Here is a 17,382-nt window from a genome sequence, read left to right on the forward strand (position 1 = left end):
GCCCTCTCTACCTCCCATAATCGCTGGTCATTGGCAGCTTGGCCTATAAACATCCGGAGGGCCACAGGTTCCTTATACTAATACATTACCTGTTCTACAAGGGTTGCAGCAGGCTTGTGGGATACTGGACATGGAAAAGTGCTTTATATGATACAAAATTCTTCCATTTGTATCACACTTTTGTTTCAATGAGCTCATGATGGTGTACAGTTATCTAATTTTATCATCACCATAATCCAGTGAGGTTAATTAGGTAACTTGGCTATAGTTACCCAGTGAGCTCAACAACTGAATAGTGATTTGAAACCAAATATCCTTGACCCAGGTCCATCAGCCTATCCAACTGATATTTCCTTTTGTGCCTTACAGCCTTCATTTGGAAGGTAGCCTATGTTCAATCAGACTTATTGCCAAGTAAGGATTGCCGCTTTAATGTGGTGTATCTCAGCTCACTTTTCCATTTTCCAGCCAGCTCTACTTCTTAATCTTCACTCTCATCTGTTGCCTGTCTGGTCTTCTCACTTCAACTGCCTTTTCCCAACTCCTTTTCATCCAACGTTCTTTTTCCCTCCCATTTATATCTTCCCTCTCATTGGTCTACCCAAAAGTTCTATTACAGACTGCCCATCCAGCATACAGGCATTGCACTAGTAGGTCCAGAAAAAGTAGTGTTGCTTGCTGTGAGACCACATTGTAATTTCAGGTTCCCTTTATTATCCCATATAACGTAATAATGATATTGTTGGTGCCAAGGGGGGAAAAATACTGTAGTATAGAAAAGAGGATTCCTGGATTCCAAAATCCAAGTTTAGAGCAATTACTTTTTGGTGAGAGAACCCCAGCAGAGATTTAAATTCACAAAATTTGCAGCATGGAAATAAAGCATGTCCCCTTAAAAAGTTTTCCCAGCATAGGAAGAAGGCCACATACTGGGTAAGTTAAAAAATGGTTTACTTACAAACTCTTCAAAGGTCAGATTCATGTGCTTCAGAAAAGTTGCAGAGGCAGTAAAACTTGGCTTCCTTACAAAGTGGTGAAAGTTTCTAGATGATTTGTAAAGGAGCTCAAGAATGGCTGATGAGAGCCATGCGGTTGAGCTGGAAGAACCAGTTCAAACCTCCTCACACAGAGCTTCTTAGGGAGACTGCGGGAGAACAAAAACTTGATTACCTAGTTCCTCCCAAGGTGAGCAGAAGTGGACATAGCTAAGCCTGGCAGGTCAGCTTACTCTATGGTCTTAACCCCTTCATGCATTCATTTGACTTAAATATATTGACTATATGAGGCTGCTTATCTCTCAAGAGTGCTGATGCTGTTTACTCAGTTACTGTTGAATCACCTCAGCAAGTAACATAGGAAGCTGCTGTATATTTAACCAGCCCATGGACCCATTTAGCTCAGCATTGTCTACATCATTTGGCATCAACTACCCAAGGTTTCAGACAAGGGATCTCTCCCAGTCCCACTTAAAGTTGCTGGGGCCTTCTGCATACAGATGCTCTGCCACTGAACTGCATCCCTTCTTTTTGATGAAACATGTTGGGCAATTTAGGTTGCCACACACTCAGCTTAGAGCACGTTCCAATGGGACTTTTGAGTAGGTATGCATAAAACCAAACTGGTAATCTTCTTTAAAAAAAAAATTAACCTGAATTTGAGGTTCATATCTCCTCTTTCTTTGTTTTTGGCCATTTTTGTTGCTGCTCTTCTTCTTTTTCTTTTGCACTTACCTTCCCCCCCCCTCCAAAAAAAAACCTAGTTTGCCCTCTTATACATGGCCATTTGTTTAATTGTCAATGCAAAGTTTCACATTGGCCCTTGCTGAATTGCATCTTGTTCCTATTTGTTTACCTTGATTATTTAAAACCTAAAATTTGTAAAGGCACTGTGGTACACATGGTACATAGTGGAACATAGATATGCTTCTTAGGGGCATCTTCAGAGCTCTTTCCTTCTGCTGGAGACTAATTATAATCCCAGCATCTTCCAAAAGAAAGGGAAATTTTAGTAGGGTTGGATACTTTCAACAAAAAGAGCACCCAGTCCCTGGGACATTAAAAAGATTTTTAGCTCCGAAAAAGAGCAGAGCATTGCACCACCCAAACAACTGCCTTTCCAAACCTATCAACTGATAATGTCTCCTTGGACATAGAGATATCTGAACCAGGACTAAACTTTAATGTGATTTTACTGGGTGTTTTGTTAAATTGCTTTATCCTCTTGGGAGTATGAAGTGTAATAGCAATGTTTAAAGCAGAAACAAGACCTTTTGTGAAATGTTCTTCTTAGCCTTCGAATGCTTGTTTGTTGCATTTTACTCCCATTCTCTTTGAATCACATTTGAATTTGTCACCAGTCCCATGCTGCAGAACACTCTTCCAGCAAAGATTCCACAAGCATCCTTTGACTTGGCTATCTCTTGAAGATCTTTTTATTCTAACATATATTTGCCGCTGTTCAATTTTTATCTTCATCAACCAGTCAAATTAATGATTATCCCTATTTTTATTTATATTCTTTAAAATGGCATCTTTTAACACTGTAAACTGTATTGATATTTTATATGGCAGTATAGAATTTTATAAATAAATCACATCTCCTTTAGTAGTGTGGTTCCGTTTTGGTTCCTTCTCAAATTGTTGCTCCTCTCAGTACCTCCAACTCTCACTGGAACCTGGCTGCCTCATCTTAATGCTTTCATGGCTGTTACCCTGAACATCAAGATTACTATTATTACAATATTAGCACAGTCAGCTTATGACATACCGTATTGGCCTGAATATAAGCCGCACATGAATATAAGTTGAACCTTTAAAATTGGGAGGGGGGAGAAGAAAAAATACGTGAATATAAGCCGCTCCTCTCCTAGCTGCTCCTGGCTGCATACTGGGTGGGGGGCACATGCTGCATGGCCAGCGGCATTTCCCCTTCCTCACTCTATCCCTTCCTGGCTTTGGGCGAGAGGACACACCTGGCACTGTCTGCCCCGAACTCCTGGCTGCATACTGTAAGGTCGTGAATATAAGCTGCACTTTTAACTTTTCACAGTCAGAATTTGGGGGGAAAGTGCGGCTTATATTCGGGCGAATACGGTATTTTCTCAGATATCTTCACTGGCTACCAATCTGTTACTAGGCCAACTTCCATGTGTTACCTTTAGTACATAAACACTCAACAGCAGGGGTCCCCAAACTAAGGCCCGCGGGCTGGATAAGGCCCAAGGGACTCGTTTATCCGACCCGCAGCAACCCCTGCCACCCACTGCCCGCTCTTACCAGTGCTGCGCTGCACGGCTGCCCACTTCCAGGTCGGAGGAGCACTGGAAATAGTTTGTGCGCATGCGCGTTATTTCCAGTGCACATCTGGGTTGAAGGCCCGTGCACATGCGCACAAGCTATTTCCGGTGCTCCTCCGACCCGGAAGTGCGCCAGAAATAGCGTGTGCGCATGCATATGGGCACACGCTCCCCTGTCCTACCGCGTGATCGGCGCTGGAGACACCGGCCCAAGGCACGGTAAGTTTGCTGACCCTTGCTCAACAGCTTAGGACCAGTTTAGTTGAAGGATCACCTTAGTCCATATATGGCCATGCATCCAGCTTGATCTGTGGGTCTGCTTTTACAAGTGCCACGTAATGTCTTTTCCCTACTTTTAAGGAATCCATCTTCTACCACTGCGGCACTAACACTCTGGAACTTCCTGCCTATTGACATCAGGCAGGTGCCTTCACTTTTACCATTTTTGACACTTGCTAAAAGCTTTGCGTTGGCAAACCCTATCCAGGTATGTAAAGCTGACATGCATTTTAATATGTAATTTTATAATGTGTAATTTAACTGCCAACTTTAAATTTTATTTATCTCAGGCTAACACTAACCTACCATAGTGGCCCATTTTAAGAACACTAAGCAGTTTGCCAACTTAATACTGGTAGGTAAAGGTACGGTAAAGGACCCCTGGATGGTTAAGTCCAGTCAAAGGTGACTATGGGGTTGCGGTGCTCATCTCGCTTTCTGGCTGAGGGAGCCGGTGTTTGTCCACAGACAGCTTTCCAGGTCATGTGGCCAGCATGACTAAACCGCTTCTGGCGCAACCAAACACTGTGACAGAAACCAGAGCGCACGGAAATGCCATTTACCTTCCCGCCGGAGCGGTACCTATTTATCTACTTGCACTGGCATGCTTTCGAACTGCTAGGTGGCAGGAGCTGCAACAGAGCAACGGGAGCTCACCCCGTCGCAGGCATTTGAACTGCCAACAAGATGATAATTTGCTTGAAAAAACTTTTTAACAATGTAAGTGGGAGCAGGAGACGTGAGGAAGTCTAAACAAGTTATGAAATTTTGTTATGATATAAGCAATGTTGTTTGTTACTTATGCTTTTCTTTTACAAAAACCTTAATAAATATTTATATATATATATATAAAAAAAGAACTGCCAACCTTCTGATCGGCAAGCCCAAGAAGCTCAAGGGTTTAGACCAGTTGGGTGCATGCCGATTGAGGCCAATAGTGTCTTTTCCTATCTACCCGTTCCCCGTTGCAAATTAAGACGTAGAACAAAATGACTCGGGCGCTCTTGGATTCCACCAGCCCATCCACAGAGACATCTGGAGCCAGGACTTTTAAAAAGGAATTTTAGCTGAGTGGCTGGTGGAAACAAACTCAAAAGGGCACTTCACACAAATCCTTCGCCAGCCCAGTTCAGGATTACTTTCCATACACAAATCCACATTGTTAGGTGTGAGAGACTACTTTAAATGTTTTAAAGGGGTACCTAAGTACAAGTTGAGATTTCTGGTCTTTCCAATGTATGTTTATAGCTGGGAATGGGGATTCTAATTTGTGTCAAACCATTTAGTTTCGTAGGTGAACAATGCGTATAAAAAACCTCTTCATTAAACAAAAAGTAAATGCAGAATACAGAAAATAGTATATAAAGCTACCTTTATTTAGACTTTTACAGAACAAGCCAATGAATACACTTGTAGGAAGTTTAAAAACAGTATGTCACCTTTTTACACCAACTATATTGCCATCGACTTGCTTTAGATGTTACAGAAATTCCAAGTTTTGAATCCACTTTCCTCAATCAACAGGTATTCATAAATACAACATCTTAACCCCCAATTAATTTAATGGTATACTGTATTTTTATTGGCATTTGAAAGTTTAGCCTGTGGCCAACAATAATCTAGTTTTGAAGGTACCCATAGGCCTCCTGCAACATACTGCAAAGCACAGAAATAAATGAGATGCAAGTTTTTTTTTTAAAAAAAAAATCTAAGCATTACTCTAAAACTAGGGGAAAGGCAAGGCTTGTTGAAATAACTACATGAAGTCTCTAAACAGATTTTAGATGGCCAAGTAATTAGAATTGGCTTGATACACTCACTTGGCTTCGGTATATGGGCAGTTAGTTCACCAAGGAACGTTAGTAAAAGCTGGCATCAATTTGTATAATGAAAGCACAGAAAAGAAAACCTGGATTATGCACAGGTGTGTGCTCCTTCCCAGAACTTGAGAATTCACTTTTAGCAATTAAGAGGGGAAGTGTTAATAGGCAGAATATTCAAACACTCTGTATGAAGTATGGCAAAGGGAGAAAGATATCTATGCGAGATGAAGCGGCAACAGGCTCTCACACCTCTGTAAAATACACATTTATTTCTACAAAAAAAAAAAAGATCTGATACAGAAATGATTCACACAAATGTAACTATGTACCTATTAAAATATACAGAAACTCTTAAGTAGAGGAGATTTAAAAAGATGAAGGGGTTGTCAATCCTTTTATTTGTACACTTTTGCATCGTCACATAATTTGATAAGTAACCTTTTACAAAATCATGTAAAAAGCACGAGAATTGCCTGGTAAAGAGTCTGCATTTCTCCAAAAGATTTTATACAGCATGCAATTAAGGCAGCCTTTTCTTCCCCACATGGAATCCTTTCACTCATCAAGTAATCTTCTGCTGCAAAGATTAGGCTAGGGAGCCTGGTCTCTTCTGTCAACGCCTTTTGTCTTTCCTGTCTGATTTACGGTCTCTTTCACTCCGCGAAGTTCTTTTGCCTGACCGACTACTTTCTGATATAGACCTCTTTCTGTCCGACCTTGAACTTTTATCCTTTGATCCTTTCGCATCTCTGCTGCTACCTTTCGAAGACTTGTGACTCCTGTCTACTCCTGCATTATCCCTTCGCTTTCGATCCAGACTCCTCCTACGCTTCCTATCCCTATTGTGCCCACGCCCTCTGCTTCGACTTCTGCTCTCGCTGCTGCTGGAACTACTGCTACTCTCTCGACTGCTACTTCCGCTAGTGCTGCTGCTGCTGGAGGAACTACTCCGACTACTGCTGGTGCCGCTGCTAGAACTGCTGCCGCTACTACTGCTTGTAGAACTAGTACTACTGGTGCTGCTGCTAGTACTGCGACTTCGACTCTTGCTGCCTTTGTTCCTTGCTCTACCTCTGCTCCTGCTCCTAACCTTGTTCTTGACTTCTACACTTACTGCCTGGATTTGGTCTGCCTGAGTTTCAGGCAGATTCTCAGGCACTACCGTTTCTTCTTTGTCTACCTGAGGCTCTTGATCTTGAGTGGATTCCAACTGTGGTGAAGGCTGTGGCTGAAGCACAGCCTCTGGTCGAGGCTGGGCCTCAGCCTCGGACACTGCAATGGATTCCGGCTCCTTCTCTTCTGCCTCCTCTGGTTCAGCTTCCACTTCTGGCTTGTTGCCTTCCTCTTTCTCCAAGGGAGCAACAGGCCCCTCCTGATCTGATTGAGCATTACTCTCCATTTCTGGTTCCGCTTCTTTGCTATTCTCATTTTCTAGTGGCTCTGCATGATCTGCCTCATTGGTTTCCATCACATCCTGCTCACCATCTACTGGCAGCGTATTTTCACCTTCCTCTTTCCCTAAGACAACATCCTCCTCCTGATTATCCTGCTGCCTATCATTCTCCTTAATCTCTGGTCCCTCATCTACCTTAACCTCCATTTCCTCTTTCTGCTCCTCCTCCTCCTGTTCTATCTCTCCATCACTGTGATTAGCACCTACCTCCTTTTCTTCCCCTACCTCTTCCATTTCTACATCATTGCTCCGATTACCTGTCTCCATCTCTTCCACCTGCTGAACCGCCTTACCCTCTTCTTGCTCCTTCTTCTGGTCTTCCTTCTTTTCTTCCTTCTGCACCTCCTGGTGTTCTTTTTCCTTCAGAGATTGTCGCCTGGGCCTGGCTTCCATTTTGTTAATTTGCTCAGCAAACTCAATGCGCCTATTTTCAAACAGTGCTGCAGAATGAAAGAAGACACACTAAGCTTGTTGTGGGTACTTGGCATGGTTCCATCTTACTGATAGATCACTTGAACCACTTCACACAAGAAAAGTTTCATAAAGACAAGCGATCATCCATGTTAAGAGGTCAGAATGTGCACTTGTGAACTGGGGCATTTGCCAAGTATTTTTTAATTACAGGCTACTGGCAGTTAAGAGCAGTAAAGTTTCACATTAAGAAATAATTTATAACTGGATCTAACAGGTGGGCAAGATTCTTATCTCCCCAACCCCCTAGAGACAAGTTGTATCTGTCAATCACTTGGGCTGGAATTCCAATGTCACACCATTACAAATGTTCTGTTTGTGCAAGCACATCATCTTGCAAGATGGAAAAACCCCGCTTGCAACTATGTGCTGTTCTGAGGATTTTCCCAAACCCCAGAACCAGGACTCTAGGACCCTGCCAGTGCCTTTGCACCAACTTTCCAAAGCTGGGTAGGCAATCCTCCACCTTGTGGGTGGGCCAGTTCTGGCTTTATGTGTTTTTGTGTAAACGTGCAGACTCCCAGAACGGACCCTTTGACTAAGATGCAAGTTTGCTTTACTGCCTTATCAATATCACTTTAACTTTTTCTATTGAAATGCCAGAAGAGCTTATATCAAAGAAAATGTATCTACCCTACCACCAGTAACATACCATTTAATTTTTTTTGGGAATCATCAAACAGCTTCTGGGTAGCAGGACACATTCTGCCAGGTATGTAGAACAGATGAGGCTTTGTCTTTGTTCTTATATATTTAATTATTTTGGCATTATGATCATTCCATTCTTCTTGCTGGTAAAAGAAAGATTTTTAATTTTTTTTAGTATCGTCCACAACACAAACACCACATAGCAGCTGCTTGAATTTTGACTCACCAGCTGAGCAAGTTCAACTTTCTGTTCCAATAGCCGCAGCTCTGTTTGTTTAGCACGTCTTTCCTCAAAGAGCTCTCGCCTCTCATTTTCAACCTGCTTTCTCTCTTCCTCTGCCTGCACTTCAAGTTTCTGTTCAATTTCTTGCCGTCTTTTTTGCTGAAGTGGAGAAACAGTTTCAGATTTGCTTAAGGGGAGCTCAGAAATTTTATTATTAGTTTATATACCACTTAATAGTTGGTCGAGCCCTGTTCTGGAATCCGATCAATACTGAAGTCTTTATCTAATTATTGCAAGATGGCCCAAAACTTTTGGCTGGACTTAGTAGTCAAGTCACTGCTTATAGTGGTTGGTTTTTCATTTCTACTCCCCTAAAGTATGGAGCACTCCTTGTGTATCAAGCAATCCACATTTACAGTGAAGCAGTGCCAGGCAATGCAATTACATCTCTCCAACTTATGACCTTAAGCCTGGTAACCAATAGGAGCTCTGTGCCCCACTCTCTCTTTCTAATCTGTTTTCAAATTGTTATGGAACCAGAGACAAGTAAATAATAATAAAAGTTCAACTATATAGTCAACTAAAGGCAGGGCATACGAAACCTAAGCATGGACCTCTCTAGGCTGCTGGCAGTTACTAGTGGTTTTCCCAGCTGGTTGCCAGAATCCAGTTTAGGGTCGCCATACAGAACTGTATTTGTAGTAGGATCCATGTTCTATTGAACTTAATAGGCTTAAGTAAAGTTTTAGGAATGCTCACTGTTTCCCTTTACATTTGAAAAATGACTTTAAAGTCCTCATGTTTCCACAATGAAAAATCTGAGCTACTGGGTTACTAGCAGTAAGTTTCTTCACACAAGACAGTATACAATTCTCTCATTCAACAGAAATAGTAGTCTCTCTCCTCTAATGAACATTACAAGGTATTGAGTTAATACCCTCTCAGTAGCGACTGTTGATTCTTGTTTGAACTTCTGAAGAGTACCCATCAACAGGCCAAATATGCGCCGATTCCTAGAACAGAAAAGGAGTAAAAATATATTATATGATTGACTTTCATACATGTTCATTATGCATACCTATTGAAACAGTTTTTCAAATCTTCAAATCTTCCAAGGTTGTTAGTTAATGGCACATGAATTATAAAAACGCTACAATAATACAGGGTGAAAAACTATTTAGAAAGAAACATAACCACTGGGTGTTGCAAATTTCAGCCAAAATGATAAGATAACAAGATAATTCCAGTGGATAGCTTTATCAACAACAGCATATAATTTCCAAACATATTAAATTAAATGACCCAAAGACATCCAGAAGTTTTATCTAAGATTGAAGACAACAATAAAATACATTAAATACACTGATTATTAATAAAAGGAATACCATTGTTGTGAGTTTTCATAAGGAACCTCAAGAAATGATTTGCCATTTTGTAAACAACATTGCACTGTCTACTCCACTGTAGAACATCTCTTACTGTCAGAACCCAGAGCACAATGGTCACAGCCTGAAAATAAATTCCAGCCCAGCATTCCAGCCCCATCCCAACCAATACATATGAGATGGTGCTTGAATTAAGAAATAATTTCCCAAAAAAATTATTTGGATACTTTCCCACAAACTACCTATCTGAAGTTGATATACAAGCAGCTCAACACAATGCACTGTCTAAAAGTGAGACCTTTAGATAGCTAAGATCTTCATAAACATATGTTAATGAAATATGACAATTTCCCAAGATTTTGTACAGAAAAGCATGAAAAAGTACAATAGCTGCTAATTTGCAGTATTCTTTAAAGACCAAGGCTAAAATCCCACCAACATCAATGGGACTTACTTCTGAATTAGACTGGTTCATATCAAACTAAAAAAAAAAAAAACCCAAGAAGGGAACATTTTAGAAAAAAAATATCTGGCAGGATGCCTATCTTCGAAAAACACAACATGCTAAATCTCTACGTAAATAAACATGGAAGCTGGGTTGAGTTGTCTGGTACCGTCAGAACCTGTACACACACTTCTTAAGAAGCAGGCTAAGACAGCATAAAATATTGGACAAAGTTTTCTGTGCAAGAAAGAACACTTCTTTCATAATTTGTATTATGCACTTGGAGTTTGAAAACGTTATGGTTATAGTCAACAGCATTGTAAGATACCTTTGTTTTCCCTTTTCATCCATGTTTTGATCTTGAATAAGGTCTCGGCGTGTTCGTTCTTTGGAGGTAGCAACAACAGAAGACTGCAACGCTGGCTGCAAGGATAGGTCAGATCCAGGTTAATGGAAGCTTTTCTACACTTCTTTCCCCTCTCTACCCACCAACTTCTAGGTATCCCTTACTTTTTTAACATCATCATCCTCTGCGTCGCTTTCATGGCGTGATTCTCTCCTTGTCCGACGTTCCCCAGCTAGCCTAAATTTAAGAGAGTATCAAAGGCATCCATTTTATACTAGAACCAAGGAAAATGTTTCAATAGGCTTAGAAAATGATGTTAATAAAAGCAAAATAACTACACTAAAATCAAGATACTGTGCTTCACAGACTGCTTTGATCCAACCTCTCTGTCCGTGTTGTTGCTGGGATCCAATGAACTCTCTGGTGAATGTAGATTAGCTGCTTGCTAAATCTGTTGCTTTATTGCAGCATCCTTTTAAAGATGGAGACCTCACTTTTAAAGTCCGCTTACTTTTCTCTCTACAGAACATATTGTAGGGTAGCAACTCCTACACAATTTACGGGTACTCAAGACAAAAAAGGTGTTCTACTGAAATCCTATTTAAAAAATCACACAGAATCAGGATACACCAGTATAAATTATTTGCTGGTGTAGAATCCCAAGAGGAATTATTATGCAAGTTAATTAAAGAAGAACTGATACATGAATGGTTTTTCCTTTCTTCCCTCCTGGTTCCTTTTGTATGTCTGAAATTGCAAGCAATCATTTTAAATTATACACAGCCTTGAGTGCTATATAAAAACCATGCAGAAATGCACTACAGAAATATACTGAGTCAGCTAAGAAGGCATGCTGTTCTTGTCTCTATCTTCATTCAATCCTGTTCTTGAATTCAGCCCCATTTCATTCTCTGCTCACCTATTGGTCGCCCCTTCTAGATCCCTCTGTTTGGCTGGGGGTCCTCCTCCGCTATCCGAGAATCCACGCCTGAAACAAAAGAGCGCATCAGTGTATCAGATCAGTATGCTCCAAGCAAGTTTATAATGCCAAGACCCCATGAAACTAAAGTTCAATGTCCTGCTTTGTGTGCAGCAAGTTTTACAGAAGTCACACCATGCTCTCTAACATTTATATGAAGCCACTAGGTGAGATCAGAGGGTGAAAGTAAGATGTAATCGGTCTAACAAACAAAATCAGCTCTATTTCTTTTCTTTTCTTTTTATCTGAGTTAGGTGAGGCTGCTCAGGTGCTGAACCAGTCCTTGGGCTCCGTAATGGGCTAACAGATTGAAAGCTGACAATAAAGAATTGTGAGAAAGTGGTTCTTATGTTGATAAATTAGGTACTTGGCTTGTTTCAGATGGGGGCGCACCTTCCATGAAGAAGCAGGTTTGCAGCTTGGGGACACACTTACATCCAGAGTTGTCACTAGAAGCCAAGGTAGCCCCAGTTTCACAAACTGCCCTTCCCAGGTTTGACCTTATCAGCAGGTAGGGACATTCCTGAACAGACAGTCTTGCCACCATGATGCACATTCTGCTTATCTCTCAAATGGAATACTGTAATGTGTTATACAAGGAGCTGCTTTTGAAAACTTTCATTAGTGCAGAATACAGTTCAGCAGAGGAGCATTGTTGGGTGCTGAAAAGACTCAGGGCAGAGGCTCACAAGAAATATTTGCATATGCTTATTTTTATGTATAGGTGCCAATTTCAGCTGTCATTTGAAGGGGAGAAACAAACTAGCTGTCAGGGAGAACTCAGAGCTATGGGGTGGCAACAGGGATTTCCTGGGCCAGTATACTATATGTGGATTGGGCCCTCCACCCCATCCACAGTATAGAGCTGCTGTTTATGTACACATTTATGTACGTATTTAAAAACAGACAAGTGCTCGTTGGCAAATTTGAATGGGAGGTGTCTAGGGTCTCACCAGTGCTGTACTTTGAAGTGTTACCAGTTGCCCTGTAAAAAAAGTTAAGTCTAAAAAGGAAAGATGTCCAGTATCCTGCATCAAAGACCCAGACACATGGGCCCCCTGGCTACCCACTAACAAGGCTGTTGCTTTATCCTGATGGAATCATATCACATAAATTCTGAAAGAACTACCATGGCAGCCTATTTGCTGCCAAGCCCAATTCCAAATGCTAGTACTCCATTAAGCCGCTAAATGGTTTGGGGCCCAAATAATTGAAGGAGAACATCTCCCTAAACCAGCTTGCTTATGCCTCAAGATTGCTAGAGTGCTTTTCTCTGTTTCCATTGTCAGGGAACGTTCACTACAGTCGTACCTTGGATCTCAAACGCCTTGGCTCCCGAACAAATCAGTTCCCGCACGATTAAAACCCAGAAATGAGTGTTTTGGTTTTCGAATGATTATCGGAACCCGAACATCCAGTGCGGCTTCTGATTGGTGCAGGAGCCTCCTGCAGCCAATCAGAAGCCACATTTTGGTTTCCAAATGTTTTGGAAGTCAAATGGACTTCCAGAATGGATTCTGTTTTACTTCCAAGGTATGACTATATTTGGGTGAGATGCAAGAGAAAGCCTCTCAGCACACTCATGCAGCTCTCTCTCACACACATATACTGTACTTTGCATATACACTGCTGCAAGTACATCTCTCCCTCTCAAACACATACCTACCCTCTATTCCCCCACCTCACATAAATATCTCCCTCTCTTTCTACCCATGTATATATATATCCAACTCTCATACACAGAACAAACTAAGTATCCCTTCCAATTCAGAAAAGCCCCTCCAAGGGTGGAGGATGTGACTGTTTTAAAAAATAAACCACCGACAAAAGTAACTAATCCCTGAGTTACACAATACCACAAATTCAAAAGCTTATTCCTTCCTTTTAACAGCATTTTAAAGAAACTCTAAAAATGTGAATATATCTAGCAATTTTAAACTTTCCAGCACCAAAACTAAAAACCAAGTAGGCCAAATATCTGTAGGACTGCAAAGACTGCTGTGCAAGCAGAGCATAAAACACCATCCAATAAAAACCAGGCAGAGCTCTGTTGCAATAGCCTTCAAGTACAGTGGTACCTCAGGTTACAGACGCTTCAGTTTACAGACTCCACTAACCCAGAAATAGTACCTTGGGTTAAGAACTTTGCTTCAGGATGAGAACAGAAATTGTGCAGCGGTGGCAGCAGGAGGCTGCATTAGCTAAAGTGGTACCTCAGGTTAAGAACAGTTTCAGGTTAAGAATGGACCTCCAAAATGAATTAAGTTCTTAACCCGAGGTACCACTGTACCATACCATGCCAGTGTTAGGCTACAACAGCAGAGGATCTGTAACCCTTAGAATAGCATGGTTGGCTACCCACCCTTCGGTAATAACAATGGTATATGTGCCAAGTGGCAAGTTATACATGCCTTCTACTGAAATCTTTGAAGACAGCAATTTTGTGGGCTCCTCAGCACTGCCATAAACTAGCATTACAGCAACTGGTAAGTCCAACTTGAAATTACTGAAGTTTTTTTTTAAGGTTAGAAGAGAAGTTGCATGCAACCTTAGGGCAGCAATGACAGCACAAGCAATGGTCAAGTACCCCAACAGCTATTTGCTTGTTTGCCTGTGAATATGCTTTGGACCATGAGCAGAACCCCTCTCTCCCCCTCAATGTACAAGTGTGGCAGTTGAGTTCAGACTCTAGCTACCTTCAATCAACATATTAAAACAACATTTAACCTTTTCATTTCTAGCCTTCCAATACAAGCATAACATTCCGTGCAGCATAGAAGCTGCCCTCAGAAAGCTACAGAATTGGTTTCCATTAATCATCCACAGATACTCACCTAAGTAATATACTTCCACGCCCCCTACCTCCACCAGGGCCTGTGATGGTCAATAATCTCCCTTGAGCGGGCCTGGGGGGGAAAGGTCAAGTGAATAATCATCAGGAAGGTGCAAAGAGGTACAGAAAACACCCCTCAAAGGAACACCACTGGAGACCTGGTGTAAATGTATCCCCCACCCCCACTTTCCTAGTCAGCTTTAGTAATTGGGGACGGGAAGTGACTGCTTCTACCATGTGCAGGATCCTGATGGCCTATTTTATTAAAATACCTTGACTTCCCACGTGGAAGGAAGTAGCAGAAAATGCAGGGAGACGGCAGTGGGTATTGCCTACCTTTTGTGCCACGGAAACTTTTACAGATTTAGGCTGGGGCATGAGCGCACCCTTAACCCGGGTTAACTTACGCCGGTGCAGGCTGCGTCCCTAAGAGCCCTTACTGGGAACTAGCGAGCCCCATTGATGCCAAGCGGGGAAGCCGCGTTCGCAGGGCGCAGCCGCGCCTGGCAACTCACGTGGACGCCACTAACGGATTCTGCTCGTAGGCCTCCCTCTGCGCTCCCGCACCCGTTTACCCCCGATTTGAAGAGGGAAGGGGCTAACGGCTGCACCGCTCGGGCCCCTGAAGTCCCAGGAGAGGGAAGGGAAAGGGCGCGGGCACGAGGGGACAAGCGCAGAGAAGCCTCTCAGGGGGCGAGCGCGGCGGCCCCCTCTGAGCCGAAACCCCCCCCCTGCCGCCCCGCTCTTCCTCCCGCCTCACCGCACATCGTTGGGGTCCCGCCCCGTGAGCTTGCGGATGTTCTCGTCGACGTGCTTGAGGCTCTCCTTGGCCTTCTCGAGCTGCTCCTGCAGAGCCCGCACCGCCACCGCCATCCTAGCCACCCACAGGCGCGGCCTAGCCAGTCAGGGGCCGGCCGAGAGCGCGGCTCGGCGGGAAAGGGGCGGGGCGCCGCGGCCCAGCCCCCACGTAGCGCGGCTCCTCCGAGCAAACCCGCCAATCGGCGGGCGAGAGTTGGATCGACAACGTTCCTCGCCAACAGCCGCGCCTCGTCCCTAGCGAATCGCCGCCCTGACAGGTTGAGTGGCATTTGGGTGCTCCAGTCATCAGCTTCCTTCTTAGCCAATCGGGAATTCGTAGTGCTTAGAGCGACGTCGGGAGAACCACTCGACGTTCGCGTTGCTCTGTTTCTCCTGCCAATCGCGGAATGCCAGAGCAGGGTGGCATCGACCAGCCCTACTAATTTTCGCGCGCTCCTCGGGTCATGAGGTGCCTTGAAGTGCAGGGGGTGGGACTAAACTCAATTTCCATGGACGCGTGGCTTTTCTGATTCTGAAATTTGCTTTTAAGTCCTGTTGACTATTACGTACTTGGAAGCAAGCCCCATTGAAGTTAATGGAGCTAACTTTTGAGTAAAAAAACCACAGACTCAGATGCGCAAGATGCGCAAGCCAATGCAATTCTGGGCTGCATCAATAGGAGTATAGCATCTAGATCAAGGGAAGTAATAGTGCCACTGTATTCTGCTCTGGTCAGACCTCACCTGGAGTACTGTGTCCAGTTCTGGGCACCACAGTTCAAGAAGGACACTGACAAACCGGAACGTGTCCAGAGGAGGGCAACCAAAATGGTCAAAGGCCTGGAAACGATGCCTTATGAGGAACGGCTAAGGGAGCTGGGAATGTTTAGCCTGGAGAAGAGGAGGTTAAGGGGTGATATGATAGCTATGTTCAAATATATAAAAGGATGTCACATAGAGGAGGGAGAAAGGTTGTTTTCTGCTGCTCCAGAGAAGCGGACACGGAGCAGTGGTTCCAAACTACAAGAAAGAAGATTCCACCTAAACATTAGGAAGAACTTTCTGACAGTAAGAGCTGTTCGACAGTGGAATTTGCTGCCAAGGAGTGTGGTGGAGTCTCCTTCTTTGGAGGTCTTTAAGCAGAGGCTTGACAACCATATGTCAGGAGTGCTCTGATGGTGTTTCCTGCTTGGCAGGGGGTTGGACTCGATGGCCCTTGTGGTCTCTTCCAATTCTATGATTCTAAGTTGAAGTAACAGCATAACCAAAATATGTGAGATGGGCTGTAACTATTAGCAAACGCTCCCACTATCATTGCTGTAATTGCCTTCCCTGCACTTTAAAGCAAGCCATCTTATTTATTTATTGGGGCACAGAGAGCTAAAAGGTGAGGAAGCAGCAGCATTAATGTTTGCTGCTATCACAGCCAAATATTAGACCTTCAGTGGGTCTCTAAGGTGTTTGGTCAAATTCATTTTGAATTTCTGCCTTCCCTACTTTTTCATCACACAAAGCTTTCCATTAAATGACAGGAAGGCCCAGCTCAACAAGGGCAGAAGGATTCTAGGGAGTGAAACTGCCAAGGGCCCTGAATTGGCTGATCTCGTGATCAACAAGGCTACTGGCAAAACTAGCAAAACTCCTAGAGTCCACAAAGATGCCCAGGTCTCCAGGGACCACTCTGAAGAGTTCCTCACGCTCACAGACTGAGGTTGTGGGCCTCCAAGACCTATGACCAGACAAGAGCTGAGTGAATGAAGAAACTGCACAGAGTCCATTATTCTTATGCAGCTCTTTGACCAAACATTACATTATTCATTGGTCCATGGGTAAACTTCCAAGCAACTGTATCTGGATACAGTGGTACCTCGGGTTAAGTACTTAATTCGTTTCAGAGGTCCGTACTTAATTTGAAACTGTTCTTAACCTGAAGCACCACTTTAGCTAATGGGGCCTCTTGCTGCCGCTGTGCCGCCAGAGCCCGATTTCTGTTCTTATCCTGAAGCAAAGTTCTTAACCTGAAACAATATTTCTGGGTTAACGGAGTCTGTAACCTGAAATGTATGTAACCTGAAGCGTATGTAACCCGAGGTACCACTGTATACTGTAATTAGCTATACAGTGCTACCTCTAGATACGAACAGGATGCATTCCGGAGCCCCATTCAATATAGAGGTAAACGTATCTAGCGATGGCACGTCTGCGCACGCACGCGTCGCTTTTCGCTGCTTCTGCGCATGACGTCATTTTGAGCGCATGCGCAAGCGGCAAAACCCGGAAGTAACACGCTCCATTACTTCCGGGTTGCCGCGGAGCGTAACTCGAGTGCGCTCAACTTGAAGTAAATTTAACTCGAGGTATCACTGTATAAGCTCTTATGTCCTAGGATTCAGTGCTCATCCATA

The 17,382-nt window shown here is 43.3% G+C and overlaps 2 protein-coding genes and 1 long non-coding RNA gene across 12 annotated transcripts in view; 1 reads left to right on the plus strand and 2 right to left on the minus strand.

Moving 5' to 3' along the window:
• The window catches only part of MIA2 (MIA SH3 domain ER export factor 2), a 52,484-nt gene extending 50,126 nt beyond the window's left edge, over positions 1 to 2,358 (minus strand). For 2 of the 10 annotated variants that reach the window (XM_083740676.1, XM_083740675.1), the window contains exon 1: positions 454 to 537. The gene's annotated coding sequence lies outside the window, so the exon portion shown is untranslated. Of the gene's footprint in view, positions 1 to 230; positions 554 to 958; positions 1,277 to 2,266 lie in introns of those variants that run through there. The other 8 variants (XM_083740673.1, XR_014564823.1, XM_083740670.1 and 5 more) reach the window with 8 other exon arrangements.
• Positions 2,359 to 4,929: 2,571 nt separating this feature from the next.
• On the minus strand, positions 4,930 to 15,197 carry PNN (pinin, desmosome associated protein). Its single transcript, XM_083741205.1, has 9 exons — positions 14,941 to 15,197; positions 14,182 to 14,253; positions 11,288 to 11,356; positions 10,533 to 10,605; positions 10,351 to 10,445; positions 9,130 to 9,205; positions 8,196 to 8,351; positions 7,974 to 8,112; positions 4,930 to 7,290 (listed from the first exon to the last, which is right to left on the minus strand). The coding sequence occupies exons 1-9, from the start codon at positions 15,051 to 15,053 to the stop codon at positions 6,011 to 6,013; spliced, it is 2,073 nt and encodes a 690-aa protein (XP_083597331.1). The 5' UTR covers positions 15,054 to 15,197; the 3' UTR covers positions 4,930 to 6,010.
• On the plus strand, positions 15,141 to 16,749 carry LOC310846117. The gene is made up of 2 exons (XR_014565140.1): positions 15,141 to 15,256; positions 16,510 to 16,749. It is a non-coding gene; the product is annotated as an uncharacterized lncRNA (long non-coding RNA).
• The last annotated feature ends 633 nt before the right edge of the window (positions 16,750 to 17,382 follow it).

Source organism: Podarcis gaigeae (assembly GCF_964106915.1).
Source record: "Podarcis gaigeae genome assembly, chromosome: 1".
NCBI classification, from domain to species: domain Eukaryota; kingdom Metazoa; phylum Chordata; class Lepidosauria; order Squamata; family Lacertidae; genus Podarcis; species Podarcis gaigeae.